Below are 17,391 nucleotides of genomic sequence, written 5' to 3' on the forward strand. Positions count from 1 at the left end.
GGGACCCTGTGGTATACTGGGAAGTTGAGTGCTTTTTGAGCTTAACTCCCAGTATCCTTGGTTGGTTCCCTCCCTACATACAATCAAGTAACAGTGTTGCTGTATGACCTTAAGCAACTTGAGTTCTTCATCTTGGACTCAATTAAGCATCCTGCTTGCAGAGCAATTCCAGAGATCAGATGGGTTAATGACTAAGGAATAGTTCTAGGCTTGGCTATGGAACCTTGGACAAAACCCAGTCCCCACCTGTACAATGAGGCAGTTGGACCAGAGGGTCTCTAAGGTCCCCTCCACCTATAACATTCTAAATTCTATTCCCACACCTTCCTTGAGCAACTATGTCCTCTCCCCTTTCCCAGAAGTTTTCACTGTGTGGTATTCATCAGTTCCTCTGGTCTCCAGGGTACAGGGCAAAGGGGGAGCAGCTGGTCCTGGCAAAGGGAGGGCCAAGGGCGGGGTTTTGAACTCAAGTGTAGGAAAGAGGAAGCTGGGCACAGTCAGGGGAGTAGCCAGAGCAGTTCAGTCCTTCGGTCCCTGCCAGCCTAGGTGGGTGCAGCCATGGACCTCCTCACGGTAAGAGGGCTGTTCTCCTACCATTCCTCATCCTGGTCCCATTTCTGACCATGATTAAAACAGTAGATTGAGCCACAGGGACAGTAAGGATATCCTAGCTGCCATGGAGGTGATGAACATTGCCATGTTGGTGGAGGAGAGCCCTTGGAGTCCCGAGCCTGGGCCCAGAGAGGAGCCCTGGGGGTGGGCTAGGCCTGGTACAAGAGAAGGACAAGGCAGCACTGAGGGAGAAATGCTACTGAAAGCAGGATTGGGCAACGCCAAGGTAGGTTGGTGGGGAAGGAGCATTGGGATGTTCTAGGAGGCCAGGACAGAGCTGAGGGGCTTGGAGAAAGCCCAGTTCAAAGACCCTCCTGTGCGGACATGTCTGGACCTGTCCTTCGGAGGCTCTGGGACTCTCAGAGGGATGAGCAGCTGGAAGATGAAGTCAACAAGATGGGAGCTGGGTCCTGGGCGGATCCTGTGGTAGATTCCGAGCATGGCCCCGTTCACCTGCTTTAACCTACCCTTTTTCAGGGTGCCCATGCTAGCTCAATGTGTGCAGGTTCCTGTGAGGGTAGAAGTTGTGCTGGGGAAGGGATCCCCAGCCAGACCCAGGCCTGGCACTGCCTTTAAGGATCTACACAGTAAAGTGGTGACTAAGAAAATGTTGGTAATCTTCAGTTCTGCTGGCCTTTAAGATGGAGGCAGGTAGCCGTAAACTAAGGAATGAAGGGAACATAGCTCTAGAAGCTGGAATGGGATTTTCCCTTAGAGCCACCCTCTCCTGCCAATACCTGGACTTTTTAGCCCAATGATACCAATTTCTGAATTCTGACCTCTAGAACTGTAAGAATAAATTTGTATAGTTTTAAGCTAATGGTTTTTAAAAAGAGAAAGATGCTTTTTTCAACCAAGACCAATTTTCTTAATATCAGTATTTCAATAAATGAGATTATTTACTAAAAGCTTACAAAATCTATACAAGAAACTACTATGGTATGAAAGGGTATTTCCAAAATGATTGATTCCCAAAAAACATGGAAATGAAATTTATCTCCTACACAGACATAATTTTGAGGGGACATTCATGTCATTATATAAGATGATTACATTGGATAAAACATATACTAAAGTGTAGGATGTACATTTGATATAGAGTTTAATTTCAGATAAAGGTGGTAGCATTAATTTCCTTCTTAGAAGAAAGTGGAATCATTTATTTGTATTATCACATCCCACATTTTCGATGTTTCAAATAAGTAAAGATTCCAGAAATCCAAAACTAGTAACAATAATTCCTATTTGAGTTGAGAAGCATCATAAAAGTAGTTAAGAACACTAACTCCTAAGCCAGACTACCTGGGTCCGTATCTCATCAAAGTGGCTTAGCATGTCTGTATGTCAGTTTCCTCTCCTGTTGAAGGGGGTGTGATCACTCCTACCTTACAGGGTTATTGTAAGGATAGTTACTGTACTTGTGAAGTGCTCAGATAATGAGCATATATAGGCACTACACTAAATGTCCTTTGAAAGCAACACTGTTGGTATGTGTTTGGGCTAAAGCAAAATAGAACGGTGGCTGGGTTGAGGGCTTAAAGATGGAAGGGTGAGGGAGGCCTCAGAGCAAAGGGGGTTGGAGACTGGGGATCCCACCGTCTCCATCCTTTATCCAGCCACAGCCCAACTGGACGGAGATTGTGAACAAAAAGCTAAAGTTCCCACCTCCGCTCCTGACTGCCATCCAGGAGGGCCGCCTGGGCCTAGTGCAGCACCTGCTGGAGTCCGGGGTGGAGGCTTCAGGCAGCGGGCCAGGCGGGCCCCTGAGGAACGTGGAGGAGGCCGAGGACCGCTCCTGGAGGGAAGCTCTCAATCTGGCCATCCGGCTGGGCCACGAGGCCATCACCAATGTGCTGTTGGCCAATGTCAAGTTTGACTTCCGGCAGATCCATGAGGCGCTGCTAGTGGCAGTGGACACAAACCAGCCAGCAGCGGTGCGTCGCCTGCTGGCCCGGCTGGAACGGGAGAAGGGCCGCAAAGTGGACACTAGGTCTTTCTCACTGGCTTTCTTTGACTCCTCAATTGATGGCTCACGCTTTGCCCCTGGTGTCACTCCACTCACCCTGGCCTGCCAGAAGGATCTGTATGAGATCGCACAGTTGCTCATGGACCAGGGCCACACCATTGCCCGGCCCCACCCGGTCTCCTGTGCCTGCCTCGAGTGCAGCAATGCCCGCCGCTACGACCTGCTGAAGTTCTCCCTGTCCCGCATCAACACCTACCGCGGCATTGCGAGCAGGGCCCACCTCTCGCTGGCCAGTGAGGATGCCATGCTGGCTGCCTTCCAGCTCAGCCGGGAGCTCAGGCGCCTTGCACGCAAGGAACCTGAGTTTAAGGTTGGTTTCTCATACTTTCTCCTGCCCTTGGTCCCCTGCATCTGTCCTTCCACATGGTCAGGGGTGGGCTTGTGGTGGGTGTTCCAGGAAGTGGAAAACAACAGAAAGATAATGAGACCTAGTTCTGTTCTCGGTAAATCTCCATTTATATGGGAAGAGAGCCATCACTCTAGGGCCACCTAGATTTATGGGGCAGCACAAACCCCACCCTAGGGATGCCTTGGGTCTGTCTGAGGAAGGAGGGAGAGCACAGATAGAAAAGCAGCTAGACAGACTTAGAGATGACATTCAGTGGGACCCGTCCCTTCTTTTTAAAATTTTTTTTAATGTTTATTTTTGAGACAGAGAGAGCATGAGTGGGGGAGGGGCAGAGAGACAGAGAGAGAGACACAGAATCTGAAGCAGGCTCCAGGCTCTGAGCTGTCAGCACAGAGTACAACGCTGGGCTCGAGCTCATAAACTGAGAGATCATGACCTGAGCCAAAGTCAGATGCTTAACTGACTGAGTCACCCAGGCGCCCCTGGGACCCATCCTTTCTGAAAACCTACTGTGCGGCCCCATATTGAGCATTGTGAGTTGGAGCCTCGAGCTTGTGATCGGCAAGAGTGAGGTGGACAAGCCACTCCTAGGATGCTCAGCGTCATTGGAGTGCCTCTGTGGAGGGTGCTCCATGGTTTCCAAAACCCAGAAAAGAGAGGTCAGGAAGCTACAGCTGTTGTGTTCCATGCAGACTCCTTCAAAGAAGCAAAATTTATCTTGGCTGCACAGCCAGGAGGTTTAATAACAAGTGAGGAGGAGGAGTAGGGAGGATATTTGCAGTAGGGGGTGCAATCCAAGCAAGGCTGTTGGGTAGGAAAAGTACACATGGTGATGAGTACAAGGGGCTGCTCGGGACAGAGAAGGAGTAAAGGGGAGTGGGGGAGGCCTGGAAGCGGGGACTGGTCAGGAGCCTTAAATACCACCAGCCCTGTCCTGTCCCTCACTCATCCACCAGCACCCCCTCTGTGCCAGGCACACTTGGTCCCCAGGCTCGAGATTACCATTAGGTGGGGAAACAGAGTTCTGAGGCAGGATGTGGCCCATGCCAGGTGCACTGGGGAAACAGCATGCTGTTTCACCAGAGTTATGGAGGGATCAGAGCCCCCACCTCACAGGTAGCAGGAAAGAGTGGTTCCTCTGAAGGACTTTCCCTCCGTGCTCACAGTGGCCCACTGAGGGAGGCAGCACCGATTGTCATCCCCACCCTCCAAACCAGGGAGCTAAGGCCTGCAAGGAGAAGCACCTGGCCCAATGTAACACCACCTGAGGGACAGTGCTGGGTGCAGGTCTAGCCTCCCCAAATTCTTGCCTGCATTCTCTCTGGGATTGGGGCCCTGAGTAAAAGCGAGAATAGATTGGGTAAAGTGGAGCGAGAACTGCCTTACTCATGTCTGCTTCTAACATTGCTGGCACGGATTCTCATGTAAGGTAGGTGCTCAAAAAACTCAATGAAATGAACACAAGAAAGGCATAAAGAGGATGAGAAGTGGAACAGGAAACAGGGACCAGGAAAGGAGGTACAAGGGACGGGCAAAGGTGGTAGAGGGGTTTGGGTTCCAGTGACTTAGTGATGAGGTTGATGGAGCACCAGAGAAGCAAAGTTGACACAAGAGGCCCCTAATTATAACAAGGAGGAGAGCTGAGGTGGCAGAGAAGGAACGGAGGACTCAGGTGACATCATATGTGGGGAGGTGATGGCCTGAGGCAGCACAGAGGTAGCCAGGCCCACTGTTGGGAGGGTGGAGCTGACTTACCAGAGCTGTGTCTGCAGGGCGGTGGGCATACACAGATCTGCTTCCCTGCAGCCTGAGTACATTGCCCTGGAGTCGCTGAGCCAGGACTATGGCTTTGAATTGCTGGGCATGTGCCGGAACCAGAGTGAGGTCACCGCAGTACTCAATGACCTGGGCCAAGACAACGAGACTGAACCCGAGGCTGAGGGCCTGGGCCAGGCCTTTGAGGAAGGCATCCCCAACCTGGCGAGGCTGAGACTGGCCGTCAACTACAACCAGAAGCGGGTCAGCTGGGCCCTACCTACCTCCCCCACCCCTGCCCTAATCCCTGCCTTGCCATGGCTAGGTATTCCCCAGTCCAGCCTAAGTAAGTCCTCCCCCTGCCCTCTGAGACCTGATCCTGAGCACCCTTCTAGCTAGGCCCTGGTCCTGTGGGCCTCCCCAACCCCCTTCTTACCTTCAGTCTAAGCCCCTAACCTCTCCCCAGGCCTTGGAAGTCCCATTACCCACCAGGACTCTACCTTCAGACCAGACATCTGGGTTTTATTCAGCTCTGCCTCTGGCCTATTGAGTTAGTTTGGTCCAGTCTTCTTCTGTTGTTAAACTTCAGTATCTCTATGTATTCAACAAGAGTAGACTAGATCTCTCAGGGCTTAGATACCAAGTGATTCCATTATTCCTTACCTTATTAGATGCCTGCCCCCATAAGCTGAAGACATGCTCCCTTTCTAGCCTCTCCCACCCCTTACTCCTCCATCTCACCCATCTTCAGATATCCTATCTCACCAGTAGCTTAACCAAAAACTTTCCTTCATAATGGCTCCCCTGGCCCTGCCTCCCAAAACATCAAATCCTACTCTCCCTGTTCCTCCCCTCCTCAAGACTGGTGCCCCACATCTCTAAGAAGGCAGAAAACCCTGTGGGTTCTGGGACTCTGGTACCTAGTTCCACCCACCACTACCTGGCTTAGACTCAAGAAAGAAAGAGGAATCCAGAGAGTCCAGAAAAATCTTTTGAGTTAAGCTTCTCCCTCACAGACTAGGAAACCAAGGCCTAAGGGTGGGGTCTGCCCAAGGTCACATGGCAAATGAGTTGCCTCTCTTCTGAGCTGGCTGGCCTGAGAAGAAATGTGGTTCGTCTCTGGGGCAGGGAAGGCAGTACTGTGCACACAATTGGCTCCCCCTCCCTTCCCTGCCTGGTAACCACCCACGCTGCTCACGCGCCATCTCTGCTTAGTTTGTAGCACACCCCATCTGCCAGCAAGTCCTGTCCTCCATCTGGTGTGGGAACCTGGCTGGCTGGCGTGGAAGCACCACCATCTGGAAGCTCTTTGTCGCCTTCCTCATCTTCCTCACCATGCCCTTCCTCTGCCTCGGCTACTGGCTGGCACCCAAGTCCCGGGTACTAAGAAAAAAGTTAATGATAACTGTCACTTATTGAGCACTTTGCTAATGTTCCCATGTAGTCACTTGAAGTGGCCCTGGAAAGTAGGTATTACACTTTCATTTTATAGAGCAGGCATGGGGAACAGAAGTGCTCTTTTTGTCCAGGGGACGCAGTAAATAGCCCAGTCCCTATTTAAACTGAGGTCTCTCTGCCTCCAAAGCCTGAATCTTATGTACGACCCAAAATCTCCTAAAGAGACCCCCGCCCCAACCTACAAATTCTTTGAGAGCCTGTATGGACCTAGCTATCTTTATTCCTTCATTTCAACAAGCATTTCCTTGAAACCCTGCTGTGAGCTGGGCGTTATGCCTGATCCGGGGGATATAATGTTAACCAGGTGAGAAACAGGGAGAGTGGTGTCCCAGGGAGCAGAAGCAGCTTGTCTGCAGGCCCAGGGGAGGGAGAACATAAAGTATCAGTGAGACGGAAAGAATTTCTGCTTGCTGAAGCATACGTACAAATAGTGAGTGATGGGGAGCAGGCAGGGGCCAGATCTAGCAGTGCTTTATAAGCAGTGATAGAAGCCATTGTAGGATTTTAATGGAGTGAGTGATCCCTTTAGTTATGTGCTTTAGAAAGTTCTCTCTACTAGAGGCATGAGGATGGGTTGGGGAGAGGGTAGGAGTTAGGGAGATGGCCGTTGTCTGAGATGGGGACACAGGAGGAGGAAGAGAAGGAACCAGTTTAGGATGGAAGATGACGAATTTATTTTTTAATTTGGTTGAGACTGAAGAGCCTGTGGGACCTCCAAGGATAAATTGTTTTACTCTGTGATCCTCAATTCCTTAGCTGAAACACATGGGAATAGTACTACTCACCTCATACAGCTGTGAAGGAAATAGATGTGAAATAGAGCACATTCTCAATAAAGGTCTGAATAAGTGTGCGAGTCAAAGGAGGGGTCTGGAAGCTCTCCAAGGAAGGGGTGGTGTGACAGGCCTCTGAGAGCCATGCCTTCCTCCCTCTCCCTGCAAGCTGGGCCGTCTGCTGAAGATCCCAGTGCTGAAGTTCTTGCTGCACTCCGCCTCCTATCTGTGGTTCCTCATCTTCCTGCTGGGTGAGTCCCTGGCCATGGAGACACAGCTGAGCACCTTCCGCGGCCGCAGCCAGAGCGTCTGGGAGACTTCCCTACACATGGTTTGGGTCATAGGTACGTGTGTGGGGCCCTTTATTTGTAGTGGTCCCCCTTGTGGGCTCCCTCACTGTTCTTCAAAGTAAGTACTCCAGTAGAGGCGGGGGTGGGGAGGACCCTCTGCCTGTAGATGCCCGCAAACATAGAACCAAACCCCTCTAGGCTCCAGCACTCCAAGGGACCTTTTCTATTCACTCCTAGTTAGAGGATGTAGCCCTGTGATAAGACTCCCTGAGCAGGGGCCCCATTCTTACCCCACTCCAGAGGTTCCTATCCTTTCACAAATAAGACACTGGTCCATAGCTTCAGGTGGGAAATGATCCTGGCGTAATGGTAACCTGCCAGGACACCAGGCAGTCTATCCCGAAAGTCATGGAACAGAAAGGCTCACAGACCAAACTGAGATGCTTCAATCATACAGTTTACCAAATCCATAAATGGTGGTGCTGTTATGAGAACCAGAGTTGAAGTTTAAGCAGGGGCTGCGAGAGCCAGAAGTTGCCTCGCCCCAACACTTGGTCTGTAGGAGAGACATGGGGGCAAGTATGTCTGGCCACAGCTGAAGCTTGCTAATCATCCTGATGAGCAGCTAGGAATTTCCTTCGCAATTCTTTTTTTTTTTTTTTTAATGTTTACTTATTTTATTATTTATTTTTTTAATGTTTATTTATTTTTGAGAGACAGAGAGGGAGAGAGCGCCAGTAGGGAAAGGGCAGAGAGAGAGAGGGAGACAGAGAATCGGAAGCAGACTCCAGGCTCTGAGCTGTCAGCACAGACCCCGACGCAGGGCTCAAATTCACGAACCGTAAGATCATGACCTGATCCGAAGTCTAATGCTTAACTGACTGAGCCACCCAGGTGCTCCGATTTATTTATTTTTGAGAGAGAGCACTCAAGCAGCGAAGGGGCAGAGAGAGAGGGAGACACAGAATCTGAAGCAGGATCCAGGCTCTGAGCTGTCAGCACAGAACCCAACATGGGGCTTGAACTCACAAGCCATGAGATCATGACCTGAACTGAAGTCTAAAGCTTAACCAACTGAGCCACCCAGGCACCCCAAGCAATTCTTGTGCAAAAGACACATAGGGCCAGAAAGGGTATCAACAGTGGGTAGCTGACTTAAGAGATGATGAATCCTGAGGGCTTCAGCTGCCTCATGTATATTCAGTATATTATGAATACTTAATCCCTTTCTATGTATTCACACACAAATGCTCCACTCGTTTTATTTGTTCAACATGTCACCCAAATAACTAACTTATCTATGCTCAACATGTAAGTTTCATGTATTCCATTGGTTTTCTTCTATAGCAGAAATCAAGTGTTCTTGAACAATTCAGCAAAGGCAATTACAAGAACCCCCCAGAGCTCTATCTAGCCTCTGGCTGGGCAGCTCAGCGGGTTGGGCCATAGGCCGCCTTCCTCAGCTGCCCTCCCCTCAGCCCTAGCTTGGTCAGCAAACTCCTAATAAATGCTTGTTGTTCACTGTGAGTGAAGCCCTGATAATGCACGGATAAATTAAATATGGTTCCATCCATCCATCCATGCAACAACATATAGGACTGAACATCCATCCCAGGTTCACAAGATAGTCTGCTGCTGTCAGAATTGATTCAGTTCCTGACCACACCATGTTCCCACTTGTCCCAGGCCTATGCTCATTCTCTTTCTCCAGTCCTGTCCCCTTCCCACATTACCCCATCACCTGGCTGGCTCCCCTTCTTCCTTCAAATCTCAGCTTAAATGTCACTTTCTTTGAGAAGCTTTCCCTGGCCCCCAAATCAGGGTGAGGGTCCCTTCCTAAATACTCCCAAAACAACCTGTTTCCCTGCTCCTCAATCTTTGCATTCACCATATTGAATTGTAACCACTTGGCTACTTGCCCGTCTCCCTCACTAGAATCCTAGAAGGCCGGGGACCATATTTGTGCCAGGGTCCCACTGGCATATGGTGGTAGCTTAATAAATGTTAGTTTAATAGTGACTACTTGGCCTTGTTCTGGGCGCTGGGGACAAGGAGATGAATCAGACATGGTCCCTGCCCTTAAGGAGTTCAGAGTTTAGGGGCGGTGAGGGGAGACAGACCCAGGAAGAGATACCCCATAGGGCCCCGTGGTTGATGGCATCACAGAGATCTGAATGGAGCTGTGAGAGCAGAGTTCAGGGAGCAACTCACCACACCTGCTCAGGGAAGGTTTTGCAGACAAGGCAGTATTTGACCTGGGCCATATAGGCGAGCCTGGCTTCAAATGGGTGTGGAAGGGCATTCTAGGCAGACAGAAAAAGCACACACGTGTATCCAGGGAATGCAGAAGGGTACAATGCGGCAGGGTTACCTGGCTAATGGGGTCCAAGACCCAACACCCCCATCCCTAGGTCTGGCACTTTTCCCCACTGAGACATGGGCACTCAGAGCAGGCAAATAATTTGGAGCCCCTTCAAGTCAATATTCTAGAAATATTTGTCCAGCATTTATTCAGTGGAGGGCAGGGAGAAACAGATTTAAACCATTCCCTCCCAGTACCAACCTCTCCCAGGTGTTAGTTTATGCATATAAGCCAACTGGGATCATCGGTGCAGGCCCCACGGTAGAGGAGTCCACATTAGCTGGTAGTCTTTTTTATTTTCACATATCACTTTGTAGTTACGTAGATTGCATGGTTATGTTTAATCACCTTCGTCCCTGTGATGTTTTAGCTCCCCCACCCTACGGATAGGTGCCCCCACACCATAACCTAGCTCTGACCTGGAAGCAGGACAGTTCTGCCTTGTCCTGTCCCTGCCTCCTACCTTCAGGCTTTCTGTGGTTTGAGTGCAAGGAAGTGTGGATTGAGGGCCTGCGCAGTTACCTCCTGGACTGGTGGAACTTCTTGGATGTGGTCATCCTGTCCCTGTACCTGGCGGCCTTTGCGCTGCGCCTCCTTCTGGCCGGGCTTGCCCACGTACACTGCCGGGATGCCCCCAACGGGGCTGCCTGCCACTATTTCACCACGGCTGGTGAGTGCCCCCCAACTCAGTTGGGGTCCCCCAGGCCCTTCTCTCCTTTGGATGTCAGCCTCAGCCTCATTCCACCCTGCACAGAGCGAAGTGAGTGGCGCACTGAGGACCCCCAGTTCCTGGCGGAGGTGTTGTTTGCCGTCACCAGCATGCTCAGTTTCACCCGCCTGGCCTACATCCTGCCGGCCCATGAGTCCCTGGGCACTCTGCAGATTTCCATTGGCAGGATGATTGACGACATGATCCGGTGAGTACTGTCCCTGCTCAGAGCATCCTCCACTGTGATAGACTCCACTTGACCTCCTTGTAAAAGTCCTCACCTCTAGTTGGCACAGGGGTTCTTAACCTTGCTTCCTTGCAGAGGCTCCAGAGACCTCTGAGGTCCTGAAATTACAGACAAAACTAGGGATGTAGACGTAAATGCACATTTCTCTGCAGCAAGGGTCTATAACTTTCATCTGATTCTCAAAGAGGCCCATGAGCCCTGAAAAGATTAGGAACCACTGAGAGCAGGACTAGCCCTTGGATGGGAGTTCCAGCCCCAGTTCTGTTGCTCCTCATGACCCTCTCAAGGCCTCAGTTTTCCCATCTTTGTGGTAAGGGCACTGGAGTCAGGGGTCCCTTTGGATCGTTCCCACTCTGCAACAGCTCTTTGAACTCGTGGCATTATCTGGTATTCTTGGTGCTTATCACCTAATAATTGGCAGCCAAACCTGGACTCTCCCGCTAAGCAGAGCCCATAGTTAGTGCCTGCTGCCCAGGGAATCCCCTGCCTGAAGCCCTGGTTACATCTACGAACATCTTCAGCTCAGCTCAGCTTGAGGAGAATCTCCCACCCCACCCCTGAGACTCTTCTGCCTGCATGCCCCCCACCCAGCCCATGTTGCAGGCTGACCCATTCTCACAGGTAGCTCTACCACTGCTGCTGATAAATCCTGTCCAGTAGGACTGCCTGCCTCACTCTTCCTTGAACCACCTCTTAGCATTTCAGTCCCTCCCTGGGAGACTGGCCCATCCCCAGCTTGGATCACTTCAACTAAGTATCCTTTATTCTCAAGGAAGAGCTCCTGCTTCGGCACCATTTTAAATGACTTCTCCTTTCCCACCTTTACTTTCTCTGTTCTTAATAATCACCAAATTTGAATACTTGTCAAGAGATGCTGAGTCTGGGAGGCCATCGCCTGATCCCTCTTCCCAGAACCTGACTTCTCCCAACGTAGAAACCTTCTCTGATCCTTCCCCACCCCACCCCCTGCCAGGTTCATGTTCATCCTCATGATCATCCTGACTGCCTTCCTCTGTGGCCTCAACAACATCTACGTGCCCTACCAGGAGACAGAGCGTCTGGGCAAGTACGCTGGGGTGGAGGCAGGGTGGGTAGGTGGGAGTCTGGGGCTGATCGGTCTGGAGCTTAGTGATCACCACTGCCTTCCCTCTCCTTCCTCATCTCTTCATTCATAATTAATCTCTTGTTTGAGCAATAATTCACTCTCTCATTGATTCCTCCTCATTCATTTGTTCATTAACTCATTTACTCACTCATTCACTTTTCCCCCAAACTTTGTATTTTGAAAAATGTCAATCCTATGAAAAAGTTAAAAGCACAGTGGTTGCCCATATACCCTTCACCTAGCTTCATCAGTTGTTAATGTTTTACCACACTTTGCTCTATCTATTGCTCTCCTTATTTTATTTTCCTTGAAACATTTAAAAGTACGTTGCAAACATTATGACACTTTATCCCTAAATATTTCAGGAGATTTCCTAAGAGCATAACCACAAAACGATTATCACACTAAAAAAATTTATTTCTTCTTTTCTTTTTTTTTTAATGTTTATTTAATTTTTGAGAGAGAGAGAGAGCATGCACAAGGGGCAGAGAGAGAGGGAGACAGAGAATCCAAAGCAGGCTCTAACCCATGAACCTGAGATGAAGTTGGATGCTTTTTCTTTTTTCTTTTCTTAAGTAAGCTCTATGCCCAATGTGGGACTTGAACTCAAGACTCCAAGATCAAGAGTCACATGCTCTACTGACTGAGCCAGCCAGGCACTCCCACCCTCAAAAAATTTAATATCAAGGGGCACCTGGCTAGGTCAGTCAGTAGAGCATGTGTCTCTTGATCCGGGGGTTGTGAGTTCAAGCCCCACATTGAATGTAGAGCTTACTTTAAGCATTGTTTAATTAATTAATTAATATTGAACCCAAATTATTATTTTCTGTATAGTTCTTATTCAAGTTTCTCCAGTTGATCCCCCCCCCCCCCCAAAAGTCTTTCTACCCTTTTAAAACTCTGAGAGCCAATCTGGGGTCATGTGTTTTATTTTGTTATCCTATCTCTTTAGTCTCCTTTATTTAAAAAAAATTTTTTTTAATGTTTATTTATTTTTGACAGAGAGAGAGAGAGAGAGACAGAGCATGAGCGGGGGAGGGGCAGAGAGAGAAGGAGACACAGAATCCGAAGCAGGCTCCAGGCTCTGAGCTGTCAGCACAGAGCCCAACGCGAGGCTCAAACTCACAGACGGCAAGATCATGACTTAAGCCGAAGTCGGACGCCAACCGACTGAGCCACCCAGGGGCCCCTCTCTTTAGTCTCCTTTAATCTGCAACATGCCCTCTACCTTTTCTTTGTCTTTCATAACAAATGAACTTTTTTGAAGAGTACAGATCAAAGTATACTGTAGAGTATTCTACAGTTGGGATTTATCTGACTAGTTCCTCATGATAAGATTAAAGTTAAGCAGTTTTATCAAGAACACAACGTAGTTGATGATGTGTATTTTCCACTGCATCACATCAGGAGACAGAAGATGTCAATGTAGCCCATTGGGAGGCCCAATGGTCTAGCAAACCTCTTCACTGTAAAGGTACTAAGGATGCCCTTTAGTAATATAAAGATATGCTGAGACCGGGTGACTAACCTGTTCCCTTGCCAACTTTCACTGGCTTTAGCATCCATAGATGAATCAGTTATTATAATAGTGGCTTCAAGATGGTGATCTTCTACTACTGCCATTCTTTCTATAAATATTTTTTTAATTTTTTAACATTTTGTTTATTTATTTATTTATTTATTTATTTATTTATTTATTTATTTTTGAGAGACAGAGAAAGAGACAGAGCATGAGCAGGGGAGAGGCAGAGAGAGAGAGAGATAGAGAGAGAGAGAGAGAGAGAGAGAGAGAGAGAGAGAAGCACAGAATCTAAAGCAGGCTCCGGACTCTGAGCTGTCAGTACAGAGCCCGATGCAGGACTTGAACCCATGAATGTGAGATCATGACCTGAGCCGAAGTCAGACGCTCAACTGACTGAGCCACCAAGGCGCCTCTCTTTCTACATTTATTTGCTGGCATTCTTCTCTAAAGAAGTGCTGTCTTATTTTTTAAAAATCACTATGGGATTCAAAGATTTTTTAAAATATAAGAATCCATTATAGTCATTATTTCTTTTTGATGCTCAATTCTTCCAAAACATGGCCAATAATTCTTGTGTCTGTTTATTCACTCACTCATTCATTGTCCATTCATTCATTTGCCCACTTTTTAAGTTTATTCACTTCATCATTCAGTTGTGGTGGGCTTTTTATAATTGTTGTCGGGCCCACACCCATTTACTGACACCTTTGCAGTAAGTCCTATCCCTGGCACTGGAAGCACAGATAGAGGAAATGAACCGAACCAGGCTCAGTCTCATGAAGAAGATACCCAGTGTGCACAAATAAGCTCAATTTGTGGTGATAAGTGCTGTGAGGAAGGAGGGCTTCTGTTGAGGAGACCCACAGGGGAAAGCTCCTTCCGGGGGAAACCACTAGGGGTGGCAACCATTCATTCCAGCCAGCTTGGGTAATCAGGAAAGACTTCACCAGGAAGGGATTATCTGGACTCCACCTACAAGGATTATGGACTTCAGAGAAGGTGCAGGGCATCCTGGGCAGAAAGGGAACACGTACCAAAGCAGGGAGGTATGGCTGTAGAATAGCAAGATGTCTTCCATGTTTGGCATGTAGAGGGAGTTCTGAGAGAAGAGCTGGAGAGGGTAGAGGAGCCAGGTCATGGAGCCCACGAATGTCCTCCTAAGAAGCTTGGGCTGTTTCCAGCATGCCAGGGAGCTCCGGGTGGCCTTCCAAGCAATGATTCTGTTATAAATTCTTCATGAGTGCAACTACATGGTTTTATCAATGATGCTGAAGGAGCTACACTTGGGCCTGTGGATATTGGTCAAGGCTTTGTCATTGGTTCCAGTATAAATGGAGGCTTTATTCCAGTATAAATGGAGACCAATCCTCTTACTAAGAACTTTTGTTCACATCCAACCTTCAGGATATTAACTTAAAGGAACTGAGCTTAGACAGCTGAAACCATGAACTGTAGCACCAGAGGCAGCAACCATTCATTCCAGCTTGCTTCATAGGTCCTGGTGGTATCAGTCACTCCACAGTGGCACAGGCAGCCTGAGCCCTCCTGTGTTGTTCGTTCACAGATGACACCTTATTAAGTAAAAAAAAATATTTCTGCTAACAATCTCAGGTAAGTTGCATGGTAGGCATATGAACTGAGAGTGATTAGGATCATTTAAGGTTTGACAAACCTCAAATCAGCAATTAAAAAGAACACCTAGATGGGGCAGGGGAGCGGGGAGTGCCTGGGTGGCTCAGTTGGTTGAGCCAACTCAGGTAGTGATCCCAGGGTTGTGAGATTGAGCCCAGTATTGGGCTCCATGCTGAACGTGAAGCCTGCTTAAGATTCTCTCTCTCTCTCTCTCTCTCTCTCTCTCTCTCTCTCTCTCTCTCTCTTTCTCTCTTTCTTTCCCCCTCCTCACCCCATTCACTCTCTCTTTCTGAAAGAAAGAAAGAAAGAAAGAAAGAAAGAAAGAAAGAAAGAAAGAAAGAAAGAAAGAAGAAAGGGAGGGAGGGAGGGAGGAAGGAAGGAAGGACACCTTGGATACAATGTAGAGGACAGAATAACAAGAGATTGAAGCCAGAGACCAGATGCAGGGGCTGTTGCAGTAATCTAGGCCTGAACTGGCACTGAGATGGAGGGAGTAAGATGGATTCACAGATAATGTGATCAGGTCTGTGAGTGACTAACAGACAAGCACATTCTGCTGGGGGTCGAGAAGGGAGTTCAGGAAGGGCTTCCCTGAAGAGGTGGCACTGGCTTTGCTATCAGAGTGGTCCAAATCACCATCCTCTCTCACCCAGACCATGACAAGTTTCTTAACTGGTCTTCATGCCCCTACTCTCTCATAGCTGTATCCTTAGTACATTTGACTCGTAGTAACATGCTTTATAAATATTGGCTTACTGAAAGAATAAAAGTGAGAGCTCAGAAATGACAAGAGTAGGTATGGGTCATTGTGGTCCAAAGGGCTTCATAGAAGCAGATCGCCCTTAGCTGGGTCCTGGAGGGTGAGGAGGAGTGTGTCTGGCTGGGTCCCGGAGGGTGAGGAGGAGTGTGTCCGGGTGGTGCTCAGGCTCTTCTCCCACCCCTCACATCCTATCCTTTGCTTGGCCCGGCACACCAGTTTCAACGAGACATTCCAGTTTCTGTTCTGGACCATGTTTGGCATGGAGGAGCACAGCGTTGTAGACATGCCTCAGTTTCTGGTGCCTGAATTCGTGGGCCGGGCCCTCTACGGCATCTTTACCATCGTCATGGTCATTGTGCTGCTCAACATGCTCATTGCCATGATTACCAACTCCTTCCAGAAGATTGAGGTGTGTGGACTGAGGCCACCTGTGGCCAGGGAAAAGAAGGGACACAGAGATGGAGAGGAAATGGATGCAAGGAGTCCAGACACTTGGGTTCCTCCTCTGGCTCCCCTCCTGTTTTGTTTTGTGGCTTGGGGCAAGTTTTCCTTACCAGGCCTCATTTTCTTCATCTCTAAAATGAGGCTCTTTAATAATGCTATTCGTTTCTCCAGACACAAGACGCTTCATGGTGGGGAGGAAGGGTGTGTTGTGGAAATGTAGATGGGAACATGGGAAGGGAGAGGGAAGATGGATGGGGTCAGGTTTGTGGCTGGAGAACAGCCTGGGCAGGAATTGGATGTCAGAGGATGAAAGACAGTGCTGAGGAAGAAAGGAAGGGGGGAGCCAGGTGGGGGAAATGTGAGTGATAAATGGGAATGGGGAGAAGGCGGCACTTGGCACACTGCAGGAGAGACATGGAGACCAGGGGGAGGATGAGGCAGACTGCGCGGGCAGGAGGGCGAGGGGCCAAAGCAGTCCTTGCATAGCCTCTGCCTCTGGCTTCAGGACGACGCCGATGTGGAGTGGAAGTTTGCTCGCTCCAAGCTCTACCTGTCCTACTTCCGGGAAGGCCTGACGCTGCCTGTGCCCTTCAACATCCTGCCCTCCCCCAAGGCCCTCTTCTACCTTCTCAGGTAATGACCTCAGAGCTTTCGCTCCCAACCCCCCAAGCACCCAGCACCCCTAGCCCAGCTCCTGCCCAATTCCCTACACCCTGTCCCCTGATCAACCGCTGTGGGTCCTCTGACTCTCTCAGAAGAATATTCTGCTTCATCTGCTGTTGCTGTTCCTGCTGTAAAACCAAGAAGCCAGACTACCCGCCAATCCCCACTTTTGTGAGTACCTCATTTGCTTGTCTGTTGTCTTCGTCACAACAGGCCTTCAATGGTATTATCTATACCACCTGTTTGTCTGCACACCCTCGTCTTTCTGGACATGTTCTCCAGAAGGCCAGCTCCTAGGTCCTCCTCTAACACATGACTGCCTTTCCTTCTTCCTGACTCTGGCCATTTTCTAGATTTCCAACCATGGGTCACCCAGCTTAAACAGAAATCCATGCCACCTTGCTCCCAAGCCACTGACACCCTGTTCAGCTCAGGCACATTCTATAGCCTTAAGTGGCCACCGGAGCCTCTGCTGGGCCACAGAAGGATCAAGAAACCCCTACTCCCCCAATAATCCTTTTCAGTATTGTATTTTTATTACTATTTTTACATAATATTTTTGCCATCAGAAAGAAAAAAAAAAAAGCTCCCAGCCTTCAGACAAACCTCTTGGCCCTAAACTGAGCCAAGACACAGATGAGCATTTAAAAAAAAAAAAAAAAAAAGTTAAGAAACCAAGGGACA

At 49.0% G+C, this 17,391-nt stretch overlaps 1 protein-coding gene across 1 annotated transcript in view; it reads left to right on the forward strand.

Annotated features, from left to right (window-relative positions):
* Positions 1 to 17,391, forward strand: part of LOC102949490 (short transient receptor potential channel 2) — a 36,139-nt gene that overhangs the window by 15,353 nt on the left and 3,395 nt on the right. Inside the window, 12 exon segments of the mRNA XM_042957569.1 lie at positions 25 to 51; positions 387 to 403; positions 2,229 to 2,948; positions 4,794 to 5,006; positions 5,958 to 6,122; positions 7,143 to 7,317; positions 10,095 to 10,295; positions 10,380 to 10,542; positions 11,555 to 11,647; positions 15,817 to 16,009; positions 16,550 to 16,677; positions 16,800 to 16,878. Coding sequence (XP_042813503.1) covers positions 25 to 51; positions 387 to 403; positions 2,229 to 2,948; positions 4,794 to 5,006; positions 5,958 to 6,122; positions 7,143 to 7,317; positions 10,095 to 10,295; positions 10,380 to 10,542; positions 11,555 to 11,647; positions 15,817 to 16,009; positions 16,550 to 16,677; positions 16,800 to 16,878 — 2,174 coding nt within the window.

The sequence above is a fragment of the Panthera tigris genome, chromosome D1 (genome assembly GCF_018350195.1).
Source record: "Panthera tigris isolate Pti1 chromosome D1, P.tigris_Pti1_mat1.1, whole genome shotgun sequence".
In the NCBI taxonomy this organism is placed as follows: Eukaryota; Metazoa; Chordata; class Mammalia; order Carnivora; family Felidae; genus Panthera; species Panthera tigris.